Below are 19,237 nucleotides of genomic sequence, written 5' to 3'. Positions count from 1 at the left end.
GCTTTGATTACTATAGCTTTGTAATAGATTTTGAAGCCAGATAATGTGAGGCCTCTAGTTTTCTTCTTTTTGCCTATATGATTCCATACAAATTTTAGAATTGTTTCCTATTTTTGTGAAAAATGTCATTGGAATTTTAATACGGATTACGTTGAATCTGTAAACCACTGTTGGCAGTACGGACATCTTAACTATTATTTACATGAGTCCACGAACATGGGATACCTTTCCATTTATTTATGTTGTTTACAATTTTCTTTCAATATTTAATAGTATTTAGTATACAAATCTTTTACCTCCTGGATTAAAGTTTACTTTTAGGTATTTTTTTTTGTTGTTGTGAATGGGATTGATTTTGTTGTTAGTATAAAGAAATGCTACTGACTTTTGTGTGTTGATTTTGTAGCCTGCAGCTTTACTGATTTGTTTAGCAGTTCTAATAGTTTTTTGGTGGGTCTTTACAGTTTTCTGCATATAAGATTATACTATCAATTAACAGAGCTATTTTCAATTCTTGCTTTCCTGTTTAGATGCCCTTTATTTTTTTTCCAGCTAGAACTTTGTTCTGTGTTGAATAGAAGTAGTAAGAATAGAAATCCTTATTCCTGATCATGGAAAACCTTTCAAGTTTTCATCACTGAGTATGTTTGTTGTGAAATTTTCATATATAGCCTTTATTATGTTGAGGTATCTTCCCTCTGTGTCTAATTTATTGAGAGTTTTTATTGTGAAAGGATATTGAGTTTTGTTAACTGCTTTTTCTGCATCTATTGAAATGTTCATAGGGTTTTTGTCCTCATTCTGTTAATAGGGTACATCCATCACATTATTGATTTGTGAATATTCAACAAACCTTGTATTCTAGGGATCAGTCTCACTTGGTGGTGAGTGATCCTTTTAATGTTCTGTTGAATTTCGTTTGCTAGTATTTTGTTGAAGATTTTTGCAGATATGTTCATCAGGGATAGTAGACTGTTATTTTCTTTTCTTGTAGTGTCCTTGTCTAGCTTCAGTATCAGAGCAATACTGGACTCGTAAGTGGAGTTTGTAGGTATTCTCTTCACTTTGATTTTTTGGAAGGATTCGAGAAGGAATTGGTATTAGTTCTTTAAATGTTTGGTGTAATTCCACCTTGAGGCATCTCGTGCTGAGCTCTTTTCTTTGATGGAGATTTCTTAATTATTGATTCAGTCTTCTAGCTTGTTATTGGTCTGTTCAGATTTTCTGTTCCTTCTTGATTCAACTTTGGTAGGGTGTACATTTCCAGGAATTTATTCTAGGTTATCCAGTTTGTTGGTGGATAATTGTTCATAGTCTCTTTGACCCTTTGTACTTCTGTGATATCTTCTGAGTTGTGGTATCTCCTCTTTCATTTCTGACTTTATTGTTAGAGCCTTCTTTTTTTGTTAGTTTGCTAAAGGTTTATTGATTTTGTTTATCTTTTTAAAGAACCAACTCTTAGTTTTACTAATCTTTTCTGTTTTCTTTCTGTTCTCTATTTTATTTATTTCTGTTCTGGATCTTATGTCATTCTTTCTGCTAATTGGGGTTTAACTGGTTCTTTTTTCTCTAGTTTCTTGAATGTATTTGAAATCTTTACTCTCTTCTGATATAGGCATTTATTGCTGTAAACTTCCCTTTTACAACTGCTTTTGATGCATCTCATAAGTTATGTTGCGTTTCCATTTTCATTTGTCTCAAGATATCTTTATTTTCTTTTTAAATTTATTTGACCAATTGGTTTTTCAGGAGCATATTGTTTATTTCTGTGTGTGTATGTGAATGTCCCGAAAGTCCTTCTGTTACTGGTTTCTGGTTTCATTCCATTACGAGTAGAAAAGATATTTGGTATAATTTCAATCTTAAATTCATAGAAACTTATTTTGTAGACAAACATATAATATATGATGGGGAATACTCATTCCAGTTGCTGTTGGATAGAATGTTCTATGTCTGTTAGGTCCATTTGGTCTAAAGCGTTGTTCAAGTCCACTATTTCTGTCTGTATGATATGTCCATTGTTGAACATGGAGTTTGAAGTCCTCTGCTATTGTTGTATTGCAGTCGATCTCATCTTTCAGATCTATTAATATTTGCTTTATGTGTTTAGGTTCTCCTATTTAAAATTGTTCTGTTCTCTTGAACAGGACATAAAGTAATGTCCTTCTTTGCTTCTTTGTCTCTTTTTACAGTTTTTGACCTAAAGTCTATTTTGTCTGATGGAAGTATAGTCATCCCTGCTCTCTTTTGGTTATCATTTTTCATCCCTTTATTCTCAGTCTGTGTGTGTCCTAAGGCTAAAGTGAGTCTTTTGTAGGCAGCATATTGTTGGATCTTGCTTTTCTAATCCATTCTTCAGTCATTGTTTTTAAAATCCATGCAGTCGTTTGGATAATTTTTTTTTTTTTTTTTTTGAGAAGGAATCTCACTCTTTCACCCAGACTGGAGTGCAGTGGTGCAAACTCGGCTCACAGCAACCTCTGCCTCCCGAGTTCAAGCAATTCTCCTGGCTCAGCCTTCCGAGTAGCTGGGACTACAGCTGTGTGCTACCACACTCAGCTAATTTTTTGTGTATGTGTGTGTTTAGTACAGTTTGACCATGTTGGCCAGGCTGGTCTTGAACTCCTGACCTCAAGTGATCTGCCCACCTTAACCTCCCAAAGTGTTGGGATTACAGGCGTGAGCCACCGCATCTGGCTACTTTTTGTATTTTTAGTAGAGACAGGATTTTGCCATGCTGGCCAGACTGGTCTCGAACTTCTGGCCTTAAGCGATCCGCCCGCCCACCTTGACCTCCCAAAGTGCTGGCATTACAGGTGTGACCCACCGTGCCTGGCCTGGCTTATAGTAATTCTTAATGAGCTGCAAATACACTCAGTACAGTGTCTGTCAGTAAATGGCAGTAGTTCTTACTTATTTCATTCTTCTTCTTGCCTTTTTCTCACCAGAAATGTGAGCTGTGTAGTAAAGACCATATTTGATTGATTGTTTTGCTATGATAATTTTGAATTGAATGGAATTCAGAAGGACCTAAGCAGGATCAGATCCTTCTTCTTAAGCCCTAGAGCCCACTCAAAGGGAATCATTTTTCTAGTAAATTGTGGCATATACGGTACAGCAATTTGCCAAATATCTGTGTGTCAGAATTATTCTTATGAAATCCTTAGGCAGATGCCTCACTGGATGCTGACAGACACTAGCTCCTAGTGTAATATAACCATTTTTTCATTCACCTTAGGAAAAGATTCACTCTGAGTGCCAGATGAAAAAGTTGACTTGTGCTTAAAGGCCATGTTATTTTTAAAAAAAAAAAAAAAGTCTTGAAATGCTACAGTTGGACTCAGCAAGTCGAGATGCCACAGCTAAGACCTGTTGAAGGAATAGTGAATTGACATCTCCCATTGCACTACATTCTACAAAATATATTCATTGAGGAGATGGGTGCTGTAAGCCCTTATACTTATGTATTTCTGAGGATTGAAGGTGCTAGAGCCAGCCAACTTGTTATAAGTGAGTTTGAATGAATTAAATGTGAATTCACAGTATTTCCTCTACTCCAAAAGTTCTTGAGGCAATTGTAGGAAAGGACAAAGCGGACACAAAGACAATATGATAGGCTGTGTTGGGGGAGCTGCCCCAGTGGTGCCAGGGGCCTGAGGACCCTAGGGATACTTGAGACCCTAATTGGTATACTTCTTTAGGGTCAAGAGTTGGATGGAGTACAGCCTTGCCAGAGTTAACTGTCATAACTCGTTACTGGCCATGGGTATTTAATTTCACACGTTCTCTACTGATTTATTAATTCAGAAATTGATATATTAACTTACTAGCTATAGTTGAATAAAGCTTAAATTGTATATTATTATGTTTTGAAATTTTTTTAGTTTTCTCAAATTGCACTTACGTTTCCATTCAGATGCTGAGTATTCAGTGTGTGTGTGTGTGTGTGTGTGTGTGTGTGTGTATGTATGTGTATAAAACATATGTTCTAGTGCTTGGTATTGAAATTGTTAATAAAATTTGTGGTTTCTATCACAACAAAATTTGCTAAACAAAACTATCAGAGAGCACACAAGTGCATTAATAAACATGAGTCTGGGGTTTGTTTATTTTGCATTTTATGTTCATTGTTTCGAGTAATACGTTGTTCTGTGTGTTAACATTTTAAATTTATGTAGTGCATTTTCGAATTGTTTTAAAGTTCAGGAATTTAAAATCAACTAATTTTTAAAATTAATCTATACTAATACTATACTATACTATACTATACTGTAAAGAAGCCAGTGTGGCTCAGTGATTAAGAGCATGGAGGTCGGGTGTTGTGGCTCATGCCTGTTATCCCAGCACTTTGTGAGGCCAGTGCGGATGGATCTTTTGAGCTTAGGAGTTTGAGACTATTTTGGGCAACATGGTGAAACCCCATCTCTACAAAAAAATACAAAAATTAGCTGAGCGTGGTGGCATGCGCCTGTGATCCCAGATACTTGGGAGGCTGAGGTGGGAGGATTACTTGAGCCCGGGAGGGGATGAGCCAAGATCATGCCATTGCACTCCAGCCTGGTTGACAGAGTGAGATCCTATCTTTAAAAAAAAAAAAAAAAAAGCATGGTTTCTGACTTTAAAGACCTGAGACCAAGTCTTGACAGTGTCCTTTGCAGACCAGCGCTGTCCAGTATGGTAGCCACTAGCTACAAGTAGCTATTAAGCACTTAAAATACAGGTAGGTTGACTAATGGAATTTTAAATTGTATTTAATTTTTATTAATTTAGATCTATGTAGCCATGTGTGACTAGTGGCCACCATAATGGGCTTCACGGTACTAGGTGACTTACTTGACTTCTTTGTGTTCCAGTTTTCCCATCTGTACAGATGAGTATAAGTTACTTTTTGTGATTACTATATGGATTAAATAAAGTAATATAGTTAAGAAGGAGTTTAGCACTATGCCTGGAGCAGAGTATTTCCATGAGAAATTGTAGTTAATTATAATGACATACATTTAATAAACGAGTTATTTTGCTTTTGAGCATTAATTTAAACCTGCTTATTTTTGTTCTTCCCTTCCAGGATTAATTTATTTTTGGAAATCAAGTGCAATATTGGAAGCCATTTCTACTAATTTTATTTCATTTTTAAATTTATGATTTGATTTGAATACTATCATGGGAGGAGCTGTGAGTGCTGGGGAAGATAATGATGACTTAATTGATAATTTAAAAGAAGCTCAGTATATTCGTACTGAAAGAGTGGAGCAAGCCTTCAGAGCGATTGATCGTGGAGATTACTATTTGGAAGGCTACAGAGACAATGCTTACAAAGACTTAGCCTGGAAGCATGGAAACATCCACTTGTCAGCACCTTGCATTTATTCTGAAGTTATGGAAGCATTGAAACTTCAACCAGGATTGTCTTTTCTTAACCTGGGAAGTGGAACCGGATATTTAAGTACAATGGTGGGCTTAATTTTAGGTAATTTTATTTTTGTAAAATTCTATTTTAAAAAATAAGCCTATTTTGTATTATGGTTTATGATTTATAGGAGTTGTAACTTTGTATACAGTATGTTTGAATGTGTATACTCAATGTAGGTATCTTCCTTACTTAAATGTGAAAACACAAAGTAGTAGTAATCTTTTTTCATTCCCAGTCCTTACCCTGATAGTTCCCACGTGTAATCCTCAACTTACAGTAGCTCTGGGAACTGACTGTTCTCTGTTAGTCATTGTCTGTACTTCAAGTCAAGTGCTGGTAGGCAGGAAACTCAGGAGTAATATTTCATCTATTTCAGGTAGAGTGTTCTGTCTTCTGGCATATAAAGTTTGATGGTTATCTAAGAGCATTGTGCAAGGTTTTTGTTAGAGAGACAGGAGAATGTGGGATATATAAGATGTGGCACTGTTAGAGTAAAGCAAGGGATTGGAGAAAAATAGAGAAGAAAGAAGTATATGTTCATTAAGCTTTCAGCAAACTTTTCTAGTGTTTGCTCTGCCAAGCATTATTCCTGGCATGTACATATGGCAGTGATCAAAAGGGACTAAGATTTCTGCCCTCAAAAGAGCTTACTGGATGTTAAATGCTAGGTATTGTTTAAAGCAGTGTGTGTGTATTAACTCATTCAGTGTTCCTAATACTCCTTTGAAGTACAGACTATTATTAATCCTTTTATATGGGCAAGTAAACAAAGGTACAGGGAGGTTAAATAACTTGCCTGAAAGTCACATATTTAGGAAGTGACAACTGGATAATATGGAATATAGGTGGAAGATGCATGGGTAGAGGAAAATCTGCTGTAAGACATTATGTTGGATGGAGGATGACCAGCTATGAAGTTTACCAAGGCATTTAGTTCAGCTGCCATATTCACTGGCTGCTACTGTGTGGCATATGTTAAAACAGAGCATTATTTGAGGGAGTGGGTGGGGTGTTAGAAGACATAAGAAAATCAGCAGCCTTCATGTAGTCTGATAGGTACTATAGTTGAGGTGTATCCCTAAATAAATAAGGATGAGAATGTGGTGTAAAATTCATTCTAAAGTGATGGAGAATCACTGAAGAATTTTAAATAGAGAATGACATATCCTCTAGTAGGATGACTATGTTCTAGTGTGCTGGGACAGTCCTACCTTATCTCTGTTTTCCTAGTGTCAGTATTAATAGTGTCCTTTCATTCCTCGAAGTGTCTGAGTTTGGACAATAAATTATGTGGTCACATTATGACTTTTAAGGTAGAATCAGGTCTGAAATTTCCTCCGTACACACTAGCTAGTTCCTTACTCTCTTAGTCATGGGACCTCCCATCTGTTTCATTTAAAAGAGTGGGGATGGAAGCCTTTCATTCTGCAACTGGATTATTTCCTAATGTATAAGAACTGCTCAAAGGTAATAGGAAATGATTAATTTTCATCGATAAAGAGAAATTTAGAAGCTTACATTTAAATTTGGCACTCCTCCCTGTCCTGAGACAGGAATTTCTTAACAGGTGGGAACTTCCAGATGTCTGTCACTTCTATCACCAGTTTCTTTGAAAAAGGAATCTCCAGGGTTTGAGACAGTCTGCAAAATCTAGAGGTGAGAGTAGGGAGAGCTGCTTCTTTAAAAAAAATGGGAATTGCTATCCTTGAACATTTCTTAACTAGCTCTGGCAACTCTAGGCTGGAGTCCAAGCCTTATACCATGTTTGGCCAGCCTGAAAGTGCCTGTTTATTCTGTCTTCTACTTCTCTAGTATATGCCAACTGGCTCATGCTGAGGGAGGTCAATCTAGCCAAACTTGGGATGGGGGAGGTATGCATCATAATTTGCAATCTTGCCAGCAATGAGGTTGCCTTCTTAGACTCATTGCCTAGTCCCAGGCTCCAAGAGATTAGATGTCTGTGGCCAGATGGCACTGTAAGCAGATGTCAAACTTGTTGTATCATGAATGTCTTTTAATCCATGACATGGGCAGTGTGGGGAAAGGGACCATTGGTGTAAATGATCTGCAGTGCGCTAGATGGTTTCCTCCTGTTACAAGGCTCTAGGGAGTCATGGATCTTACATATATGCAGTGGCTCCTGGATACTAATCCAGGATTTATCTTCGTGTGATCCTGCTGAGTTAAGACCAAGATATAGTTGTTCTCGTTTTGATTAAGAATATTCCTTTGGTGAGAAAGATTAAAGAAGGAGAAGCAGAAACAACAGTCTGTAAAACTATGATTACAGCTAATAAGTCTGAAATTCACCAGGCTTCTGAGGAAGCTTTATCTTTTTTACCCTGCTTTCTATTTTTAGTTTGTGTGTTGTGTGTGTTTTATTTCATGCAGGGGAAGGTATACATTCGTAAAAATCACTTAGAACTGGATCCAGAGGAGGATGCTCATATGCTCCCTGTGATTATCTGAGTATAGTGAATCAAATTTGGCTCCACTGCTTCACAGCCACCTTATTAACAGAAGTTCTTTATTTAAAACAAAAAACTATAACACTATGGCTCAGCCATTTTTCTTTTCCACTTACAAGATGGGGATAACAGGTGCTCCCCATAGACAGTGGGTCCTATGGGTAGTACATACTTAGTAGTAAACTCTGGAGGAGTCCCGGCTGAAGCAGGGAGAGTGGGGCATCTGTGATTTGGTAACACAGTTAAGGAAGATACCCCTTGGGGAATTTCCACTTCATTCCAGAAACACAAATCCAGAAACACAAATTCAGTGAGAGCGGGGCATCTGTGATTTGGTAACACAGTTAAAGAAGATACTCCTTGGGGAGTTTCCACTTCACTCCAGAAACACAAATCCAGAAACACAAATTCGGTGAGACTAGGTTAGTTTTTTCTTTTATCATTAATTTATTCATTTATTTTTCGGCAGGGTCTCAGTCTCTTGCACAGGCTAGAGTGTGGCAACATGGTCTTGGCTCACTGCAGCCTCGACCTCCTGGGCTCAATTGATTCTCCTCCCTCAGCCTCCTGAGCAGCTGGGAGTACCAATACGCATGGTTAATTTTTGTACTGGGTTTTCTTTAGAAAATTTCTTAAGATTAAAGTGCACTTTAGGGAATTATTCATAAATTTACTTTTATTGAAGACAATGGAGAATAGATCACTCCAACTCCTGAGATGTGTCATTGAGACATGTTTTTTAATTTCAAATTGAAGGTAATTCTTCGTGTCCTGCTTGCTTCTCCTTAAATATTTTCCCTGAACTAAGGGTTTTCATAAAGATCTAGTACTTAATTGATTCTCCGCTCAGTACTGTCTTTTCATTCTCAGGGAATTCCATTGAAAAATAGGATGCAAAAAAAGCAGCCTCCCACGTCCTATATTTTACCTCTGCTTTCCATAACTGAATTGAGTATCAGAACCATGAAGGCAAGTTATTATGATAAACTCTTTGTGATTCAGGTAGGGATTCTGAATCCTGATCCTTTTTACTTAGGGATTCATTTTCATTTTCTTCTATAATCCATACTATAAAAATTCTAGGTATCTTATAAAACATGTACAGATTCATCCCACCTAATGATTTTCTCTTAGTCTCTTGCCTAGTTCCCTAATTATTAGGAGTGATTTTGGGGAGACTGCCAGTATCATCCAGCACTATGGATGCCACTACCTTGCTGCTACAACATTCTTTCCTAAAGGTGACAGTTGATAAGCAGGAAACTTAACTGCAGTTGCCATATTATTCAAAAGCATTAGTTAAGCTATCTGCTGTCATCATGTTTGACCTCTACACTCTTTCTCTCTTTGTCATGGGACATTAGGGGGTCCTTATTCAGCTAACCTATATTGCCTTTGACCTCAGTGCTTGTGCTTTTTCTCTTTTGCCTGCATGCTTATGCATATTCTCTCGCTCCCTCTGCCTCTAATGAGGTATGATTCACATACCATCAAGTTTACTCATTTAAGAGTACAATTCAATGATTTTTAGTTAAGTTTACTGAGTTGTGCAGACATTACCACAATACAGTTTGAGGATACTTCCAATGTGCTGAAAAGATTATTCCCCATGCCCAGTTGCGTCCACTCCCAGTACTCAGCCAGTCCCTGACAACCAGTTACCTACTTTCTGTCTCTATAGATTTGTCTTTTCTGGACATTTCATATAAATGAAATCATACAATATATGGTGTTCTGAATCCAGCTTCTTTCACTTAGCATTACATTTTCAGGCTTCATCCATGCTGTAGCATATCTGAGTACTTTATTCCTTTTTGTGGCTGAATGCTGTTTCATCATGTAGATTTACACTACATTTTGTTTATCCATTCACCAGTTAATGGACATTTGAGTTACTAGTTTTTGGCCATTATGCATAATGTCATTGTGAACATTTAGGTACAAATCTTTGTGTGGATATACATTTTCATTTCTCTTAGGTAGATTCTTAAAAGAGTAGAATTGCTAACCTGTATGGTAAATTTATGTTTTTAAGAGACCTACAAAGCGTTTTCCAGAGTGGCTGCACCATTTTACATTCCCACCAATGTTATATGAGGTCCTAGTTTCTTGACATCCTCACTAATACTTGTTACTTCGTTTTTTAAAGAGCGACGTTAGTTGATATAAAGTAGCATTTCATTGTGGTTTTAATTTGCTCTTCCCTAATCACTAATGATATGGAATAGCTGTTCATGTGCTTATGGGCCATTTGTATATTTTTTGGGGGACATGACTAGTCAAATCTTTTCCTATTTGTTAATTGGGTTGTTGATTATTGAATTGTAAGTATTCTTTATATATATTTTGGATATAAGTCTTTATCACAAATAGAATTTTCAAATGTTTTTTCATGCTCTTTTAAGTGCCGCTTAAAGAATATTCGTTATTAACTTACTTTAAGCTGAAAGATTAGGGAGATCCAGGGTGGTCAGTTCCCCCGTTCCTCACCTCTCATTCTTCTTGGTAAGATAAAACACATTCTGGGCCGGGCGTGGTGGCTCACATCTGTAATCCCAGCCCTTTGGGAGGCCGAGGCGGGTGGATCACAAGGTCAGGAGATCGAGACCATCCTGGCTAACACGGTGAAACTCCGCCTCTACTAATTAAAAAAAAAAATTAGCCAGGCGTGGTGGCGGGCACCTGTAGTCGCAGCTACTTGGGAGGCTGAGGCAGGAGAACGGCATGAACCCAAGAGGCGGAGCTTGCAGTGAGCCGAGATCGCACCACTGTACTCCAGCCTGGGCAACAGGGCAAGACTCCGTCTCAGAAACACCAAAAAACACATTCTGCAGGTATCGGGTTTTTCTGTAAGATACCCTGTTTTATGCATCAAAACAAACCTCAGCTTTTCCTCTATACTGTTAACGCTTTTTTTTTTTTTTTTTTAAAGGAAATCTTTTTTTTTTTTTTGAGACAGAATCTCACCCTGTTGCCCAGGCTGAAGTGCAGTGATGTGATCTCAGCTCATTGCAGTGTCTGCCTCCCTGGTTCAGTTGATTCTCAGTCTCAGCTTTCTGAGTAGTTAGTACCACAGGTGTGCATCACCACGCTTGGCTAATCTTTTTTTTTTTTGTATTAAAGACGGGGTTTTGCCATGTTGGTCAGGCTGGTTTCGAACCCCTGACCTCAAGTGTTCTGCCCACTTTGGCCTCCCAAAGTGCTGGGATTACACGGGTGAGCCACCATGCTTCGCTCTGTTTTTTTTTTTTCTTTTTAGGAATTATAATGTTCTTCTTTGTTTTTTTTTTGAGATGGAGTTTCACTCTTGTTGCCCAGGGTGGAGTGCAATGGCATGATCTTGGCTCACTGCAACCTCTGCCTCCCATGTTCAAGCGATTCTCCTGCCTTAGCCTCCCTAGTAGCTGGGATTACAGGCATGTGCCACCACGCGTGGCTGATTTTGTATTTTTGATAGAGACAGGGTTTCTTCATGTTGGTCAGGCTGGTCTTGAACTCCCGACTTCAGGTGATCCACCCTCCTCGGCCTCCCAAAGTGCTTGGATTACAGGTGTGAGCCACTGCACCCGGCCTTCTTTTTTTTGAGGCGGAGTCTTGCTCTGTTGCCCAGGCTGGAGTGCAGTGGTGCCATCTCCGCTCACTGCAACCTCCGCTTCCCAGGTTCAAGCAATTCTCCTACCTCAGCCTCCCAAGTAGCTGGGATTACAGGCATGAACCACCATGCCCGGCTAATTTTTGTATTTTTAGTAGAGACAGGGTTTCACCGTGTTGGGCAGGATAGTCTCAATCTCCTGACCTTGTAATCTGCCCGCCTCGGGCTCCCAAAGTGCTGGGATTACAGGTGTGAGCTACCGTGCCTGGCCCATCTGTTTTTGATATGTGATTTATTTGGGGCTTTGTCAGCAAATCTGTTTTGAAAACAACCTTTTATTTTAGGCTAATCACATTTTATGAAATTCATGAAACTGTTTAACTATTTGAACTATCACTTCTTAGTCCTAGTTAGGCTTCTGGGCGTCTTTTTTCTGCCCTTGTGCTCTATATGGAGTTGCCACTACTGTTCTATTTCTTAGATTTTTTTTCCCCCTCACTTACACTGGTTGTGCAGTAGAAGTCATTACTGACAACCACCTCTTTCATTGCTGCTAACTCTGAAAATCAATACCCAGGTGATTTTGTGTTTATGAATAATATTGCTGCTGATTATAGAGTAATAGTAAATAATAAAAATAATAAATATTAGGAAGCAATACAGGTTTTACAAAGTTTTCATACTAATTTCTTCTGGTTATATTTTTTCATACTATTCTTAGAAGTTAGGAGGAAATTTCTCCAGTGATGTGAAGTGGCTTAGGTGGTTCTCTGAGAATTTTGAGTTTTATCTTTGTGATTAACTGTTTCCCAACCAAGATTGTCTCTGTAGCAAATACAGCCAATCCTTACTATTTGCAAATTTTGTCTCTTGAGAATTCACCTACTTACTAATACTTAATTTGAACTCCCCAAATCAAAACCCACACTGCTTTTATGATCACTTGTGAGCTTGCAGAGAGGAACAAAAATTTTGAGTCTCCTGCTTTGCATTTTCCTAGCTGAGGTAGGATAAAGTGAAGCTCTCTCTGCCTACTTGTCTCCGTGGTCATACAGAGATGACCAAAGGCATGTCACAAGCTCCAGTCTGCACTGGGGCCTGTTGATGACTTGAATCCCACTTCTGGCAACAGTTCGTGGGGTGGCTCAGGCAAGTCACTAACACTGCTTAAGTTTATTTTCTCTTTTGTAAAATAAATAATATAGCCTCTACCAGGATGAGTTCTCAGGATTTAATATTATAATCTGTTTGATATATTTATGTATGTACATATTTTCCTAAGGAGCAACGGTTCTTTTTTTTGCCAATTCAATGTTTGCTGTATTTTTTAGAACATAACTATTATACAGTAAATACTGAGAATTGACTGTGTGTTACTTCGAGAAAAGTACTAGACCGTTCTGAATTTGTTTCCTTAAGTGTAGAATTTGTGAATCTCTATCTCCCTGTGTAGGAGCTGGCACCTACGGAATTGTCTTTGTTACTCTGTGACACAGTCTTCCCTAGGCTGAGTTGGATATTGGACTGAATGCGTCAGGTTAGTGCCAGAGGTTGGCTGGAGTTGGCAGGGCTGCTTGGTCTGCTGGAGTTGTTGGTCTTCATCTGGAACCTGCCTTCACATTCTCTCTGGATTTGGTTCCTGCAGGGTCAGTCCATCTACCCTCCCACACCCTTGCCAAAAATTGTTTCCTTGGATTTCACGTCTCTATGTGTTATGTTTATAAATCCTTTGTCCTTTTTTGGGAGCAACTTTGACTTTATCCTGTAGTGAAGGGTGAATCTTTCTTCTTTCTTAAAGTAACATCCACGTGCAAAGGATTCATAGATTTCTGCCTCTAAGGTCTGGCAATTAAGCTCTGGACACTCTTGATCTTCCAGGCTGCACTCCCAGGCTGGGTTCTTAAACATGTGGTGCCTGCATCCTGTTTCTTCTCCAGTGTACAGAAGATTCCAGAATTGAAGCCTTTCCCCAACTATTTTTTTCCTGCCCTCTTGCACATGTGACAAAAAGTTACCAAATTCTCCTCTTTCTCCTCTGTTTCCTTTCTTAATGAAGAACACTTTTTTCTTCTAAATTATATAATGCAGAAGCTTGAGTACCAGTCTCTCCTCTTTAATTTTATTTTGTGGAGTAGGTAACATAATCACAGGGCTGAAAATTCAAAAGTATCAAAAGGAATACTTCGAAGTATTTTCCTTCTCTTCCTCTCGTATATTTTACCTAGTTGCCTCCCCACTTTGATGATAACTTTATAGAGCTCTGAGGACACTGCGATTTTCGCAGGCTTTATAGGGATAGTTGGCTTGGAGTCAGAGCAAATTTATTTAGGAATAAAAGGAAAATATTTGTTGAATTTTGACAGATTTCTGTCAAGCAGCTAAAATTAATAAGAAATTAATTTTGAATGGAATGTACTTAATAACATTTACTTGTGTGGCATACATCATTCCCTACCATCAGATAATATAGATTTAACATATTTTTTTGGTCAGGCATATTTTAAAATCAAGACATGAAAAATATTTTTATGCTTTGTGGATATCATTTGTTTCAGTCTTCGTTGTGAACCTTTTAAATTTGAGACCGTAGCTACGTTTATGTACTTTATCATTCTTTAAGCAAGTGTTATGTTAGACCCTGTGCCAGCTGCTGAGGATATGGAAATGTTCAAGACACATCTCCTACCCTTGAAATTGTGCCTGATGCTTCTGAACTAGCAATAAAAGTGTGGTGTTAATCTTACTGGCTGTTCTTCATTTAGTCTAGTAAATATTTATTGAGTATTTATGTGAATCTATTACCATGCTGGTCCCAGGTATCTTCATGTACTTCACAAATAGACATGCAGTGGAATGAAAGAGCTGATGAAAACGTCTTCCAGGGAAAATGATTGCATTAAGAAAAATTTGAGACTGGGCTCAGTGGCTCATGCCTGTAATCCCAGCACTTTGGGAGGCCGAGGCGGGTGGATCACCTGAGGTCAGGAGTTCGAGACCAGCCTGACCAACATGGAGAAACCCTGCGTCTACTGAAAATACAAAATTAGCTGGGTGTGGTGGCTCATGCCTGTAAGCTACTTGGGAGGCTGAGGCAGGAGAATCGCTTGAAACCGGGATGCGGAGGTGAGGTCATGCTGTTTCACTCCAGCCTGGGCAACAAGAGCAAAACTCCATCTCAAAAAGAAAAAAAAAAAAAGAATTTGAGTCAAAATCTGAAGGTGTTTAAATTAGCTTTTTAAACTATTCTGTATTATACATTAACACATTTTTTTCTCAGCTTATTGAATTTGCTTTGTTAGAAATTTAATCTGTTTTAATATTACATTGCGCATATTGAGGTATAGTCATAGGTTGTTCTTGACCTATTAGTCTTGAATATTAGCACATTGTGTAGGAATATGTAAATGAACTTATTGTGACATCTGTTCTTGATATTTCGACATTTTAGAGATACAGTTTACTTAGGGCCTTGGTTCCAGTCTCTGTTACTGTGAAACCAACACTTTGAGATCTTTTGTCAACATACTTCTAAGAGTCATGTGTGATAAAAGAGAGTAGCATTTGCATAGGCATAGACTGAGAGGAGGCTGAGGGACTGGAACGTGTTTCTGGTAAATTCCAAGACTTGTTACATGATGCCTTTCCCAAAGCTGGAGAGCAAAGAACAAGGTCTAATCTTACTAGCTTCAGAATGGTTAAGCTAACATGGCAAGACTCAGGACAAATTTGACAGTGTTTGATGTTTTTCCCAATGTGATATAGTTGGATGGGAGAAATAAATATATCTTAATAAGTGTTTGGAATATATTAGAACAGCTTCTCTTAATTGTCTAGTTAATGATTACTTAGCCTTTCGCCAATTGCTCTCCTCCTTTTTCCTTTATTCACCTTTGGTCTATTTTATTTTTGTGCATTATACCACAGGATATTCGTGGAAAGAGTGAAACCTATTCCTGTCAACTTTTTACCCGTTACTCTCCTTGAATACTTACAAAGTTGCTTGTAAATCTTCATAAAGATACCTTATTTTATATAACTAAAATTAGTAATGAAATGTCATTGTAATTTATTGAAAGATCCTTTTATATTTATATTTTAATTCTCATTGACATTATATTAGTTTCATGGAAACCTAATGACTGATCCACCTACTCCCCCTTGTGGTGAATATTTAGTTTTAGCCAAAATACTTTTGCTGGTAGCTATTAATTCTTGATGTTACTTTACTATAATGTGAACAGAGATTTGGATAGTCCAAAACAGATTTTAAAAAATAATTCAAATGGAGCTTTATAATAAGGTGGCTAGTACTGCTCAGCCCCAGTTGCATGTTAGGATTATCTGCAGATCCTGGGTCACACCCTGAGAGATCCCTTTTTATCTGTTTGTGGTAGGACCCAGGCATTTACAGTTTAAATCAAATTAAGTTTAATCTACTTTTAAAAATTAAAAATTCCCAGGTTATTCTAATATGCAGTCAGGGTTGAGAACCCTTTATATAGGTTATAATTATGCTTCTACAACTAACTCTTTCTGTATATGGGGAGAAAGCACATCATAATTTTAAACAACAGTTTATCTGTCTATTACGTTATAGTGTGCACAGTACTTTTACATAATTTAATGCTTTTTCCCAGGGACTCCTTTTATACAGTGGGAACCGGTCTTATAGTGACTGGTCTTAAGATTATATAACAGTTAGGAGGAACTCGGATTGGAAACCAAGACATCTGACCTTTAATCTATCTTTCTCACCATACCAGTATTTTGATCTCAGCGTCCTCAGCTGAAATGATGGATCTTGAATTATTTCAGCTTTAGAACTTTATGTATTATGAAGTACTTTTTGCCTGTGGCTATGTTCTGTAAACTAGTGTTACACAAAATACTAAAGGCACAGTGAACTTCATTCAGATGCACTGTGGAACTCTCTGGTTTCCTTGGTCTGCCTCAGTCTTCTACTCATCGGCACCACACTGTCAAACTGTTGGACATTACACGGGGTGAACATAGATATAAATTTAAAAAATTGGTATTGCATAGACACTTGATGTCTAAATCTAATAATTATTGACTTTTATGTACAAGCTTGGGTTCTTGACTAATTGGTAAATGATAAATGAACTAGATTAGATCCAATTATTAGAAAATTAGAGCCAATGAATGTGATTTGAAAACTTGAAAGCAGCCTAGATTTTATTATATTTGTTATTGTTCTCAATGGGGATTTGTCAACCTTAAAAATTATTTCTTATGTAAAGATTCCTAGGTATTTCTAATTACTGTGTTTGTTTTAATAAACTTTGGCTTCATTGTATGTTTCTATGTTCTCTTTAATATGTAGCTATTAAAGGTCAACATTTTCTTTTTTTCAAAAATATATGTTACAAAAATTAAGCCCTTGTTTCATAGAAAAATCTTCACATTGGCAAATACAAAATAACATTGGAATTCGAAGTCAAATTTATGCTTCACTTGGCCTGTTAGCATCATCATCTTTTGGATACCATTTCACTTTTTTCCATTGACAACTTGTACCTTTCTATTAGCTGTATATTACTTGTTTGTTTATTTGAACATTTATGCTCTTTTTTAAACTCTTTCAGTAGCCCACTGTTTTTTGATTGAAAAAAGTTACACATGCAAATGGTTAAAACAAACGTTATACAAAAGAATATAATGATAAAAATGTTTCCTTACCACCCTAGATCTCTTAGCCCCCTTTCTCAGAAGCAGCTATGTGTGCTTTTTCAATTTTCTGTTTTATTCTCCTGTTGTTCTATTTAATATAGATACCAAATGTGAGTTGTAATAATCAGCATTGCATTACCTTTTTATACACTTAATGCATTCAAGGTGTATATCACATTCTAAATAAATGAGAGATTGGTGACATTGCTATTTAAATTCTGCCTTTTATTAATGCATTTTTCTTTTTAATTTACTTTGAACATGTTAGTTACCATTCACATTGTTAAGTAGTTATCATTAGAGATGTGCTTCCATGTCATTGAAAATTAAACGGTTTCATCTATAAAAAATCGTAATTGGTGTTTACATTTAATATTAATGCATAGCATATTTTACATGTGTATTTTTGTTGTTTGTCAAATCCTTTACATATTAATGAATTGTCTTTATCTTTCATTATTAAATATCTTGTGTCAAGGTAGTATGAAAAACAAGTTATGTGAAAAAAAAGAAATTTTCTTTAAGCTTATTTGCAGAAGTTGACACTTTGCTTTTAGATAATAAGCAGAAAGCAGGAAAAATAAAACGAAAAAGAGACCTGTGGCATCTTTAACTGAGAGCCTAGAACTTTGAAATTCAGACTCTTTCTGTTAATAATGCAGTTTGAACTATGGATTAGAAGCTTTGATTATAGATTCTTAACACCTTTGTTATTATATTTACATATTCTGTCTTATAGGAAACATAGAGTGCTAGTAGTATTGACCTTTTTAATTGATCTCATCTATGCAGCCCTGGATTTTCTTTTTCGTAAAAATGTAACTAGTTTTTTTTTTCTCTCTCTCTGTCTCTCTGCCTCTCTATTTCTTTTTTTTTCTTTCTAAAGACACGGTCTCACTCTGTTGCCCAGCCCGGATTGCAGTGACAGGAACATAGAGTCTTATAGGAAACATAGAGTGCCAGCAATATTAACCTTTTTAATTGAACTATCTATACAACCCTGGTTTTTCTTTTTTTATAAAACATGTAACTAGATTTTTTTTTCTCTCTTTTTTCTTTCTTCTTTTTTAAAACAAACAAAACCACGATTTCTCATTGTTGCCCAGCCCAGAGTGCAGTGGCAGGAGCACAACTAACTCACTGTAGCTTTTACCTCCTGGTCTCAAGCAATCCTCCTGCCTCAGCCTCTCAAGTAGCATGCCAGGCTATTTTTTCGTTTAGTTTATTGTAGAGACGAAGTCTTGCCGTGTTGCCCAGGCTAGTCTCGAAGTCCTAGGCTCAAGCAATTCTCCCACCTCGGCCTCCCAAAGTGCTGGGATTACAGGTGTGAGTCACAGTGCCTGACCCTAGGTTCTTAATGGATAATGAAAATGTAAACGTCTCGTGTTTTATAGTCAATGGATCACCCTAAAAGGAAGAAAGGGAAATTAGGTTTATGTCATAGCATAGTATTTTTCTTACTGTGTACATAAGTAAGTGTAGCTTTATTTGATTTTTTTTTTTTTTTTCTGAGACAGAGGCTTGCTCTGTCACCCACACTGGAGTGCAGTGGCGAGATCTTGGCTCAGTGCAACCTCCGTCTCCTGAGTTGAAGCAATTCTCATGCCTCAGCCTCCCAAGAAACTGGGATTAAAGGTGTGCACCACCACACCTGGCAAATTTTTCTATTTTTAGTAGAGACAAGGTTTTGCCACGTTGGCCAGGATGGCCTCAAACTCCTGGGCTCAAACCATCTGCCCACATTGGCCTCCCAAAGTGCTGGGATTACAGGCATGAGCCACCACATCCTGCCTGTATTTGAATTATTTTAAATGAGGAAAACTATTTGGCTTTTTAAAACATTTTATATGTTGACACCTATGGACATTCAAATTCTCATAATGTTCACATTTAATATATGAAAAGTGACTTCACTGTGTGCTTTTCTAAGTTTAATTTTTTGTCTGCTTTATTATTTTGAATATAAAAGATTTTAGTTTTACTCAGTTTATCTGTAGTAATAGTAATTACAAGGAGTCATAAATGATTTTGGACAGATGTTCCAGTTTTCAGATGAAGGCTAAGAGTTCATAA

At 37.2% G+C, this 19,237-nt stretch overlaps 1 protein-coding gene across 9 annotated transcripts in view; it reads left to right on the top strand.

The window, feature by feature from the left end:
• Positions 1-19,237, top strand: part of PCMTD1 (protein-L-isoaspartate (D-aspartate) O-methyltransferase domain containing 1) — an 81,332-nt gene that overhangs the window by 33,276 nt on the left and 28,819 nt on the right. For 6 of the 9 annotated variants that reach the window (XR_004435508.1, XM_033203635.1, XM_033203631.1 and 3 more), the window contains exon 2: positions 5,069-5,470. The exons of the other annotated variants lie outside the window; for them this stretch is intronic. Coding sequence is in view for 5 of the 6 variants with exons in the window: in XM_033203635.1 (XP_033059526.1) it covers positions 5,164-5,470 (307 nt within the window). In the remaining variant the exon portion in view is untranslated. The remainder of the gene's footprint in view (positions 1-5,068; positions 5,471-19,237) is intronic. 9 annotated transcript variants of the gene reach the window in all.

The sequence above is a fragment of the Trachypithecus francoisi genome, unplaced genomic scaffold (assembly GCF_009764315.1).
Source record: "Trachypithecus francoisi isolate TF-2019V2 unplaced genomic scaffold, Tfra_2.0 Lachesis_group7, whole genome shotgun sequence".
Taxonomy (NCBI): Eukaryota; Metazoa; Chordata; class Mammalia; order Primates; family Cercopithecidae; genus Trachypithecus; species Trachypithecus francoisi.
The sequence above is the reverse complement of the archived record's forward strand: the minus strand, read 5'-3'. Positions and strand labels throughout refer to the sequence as shown.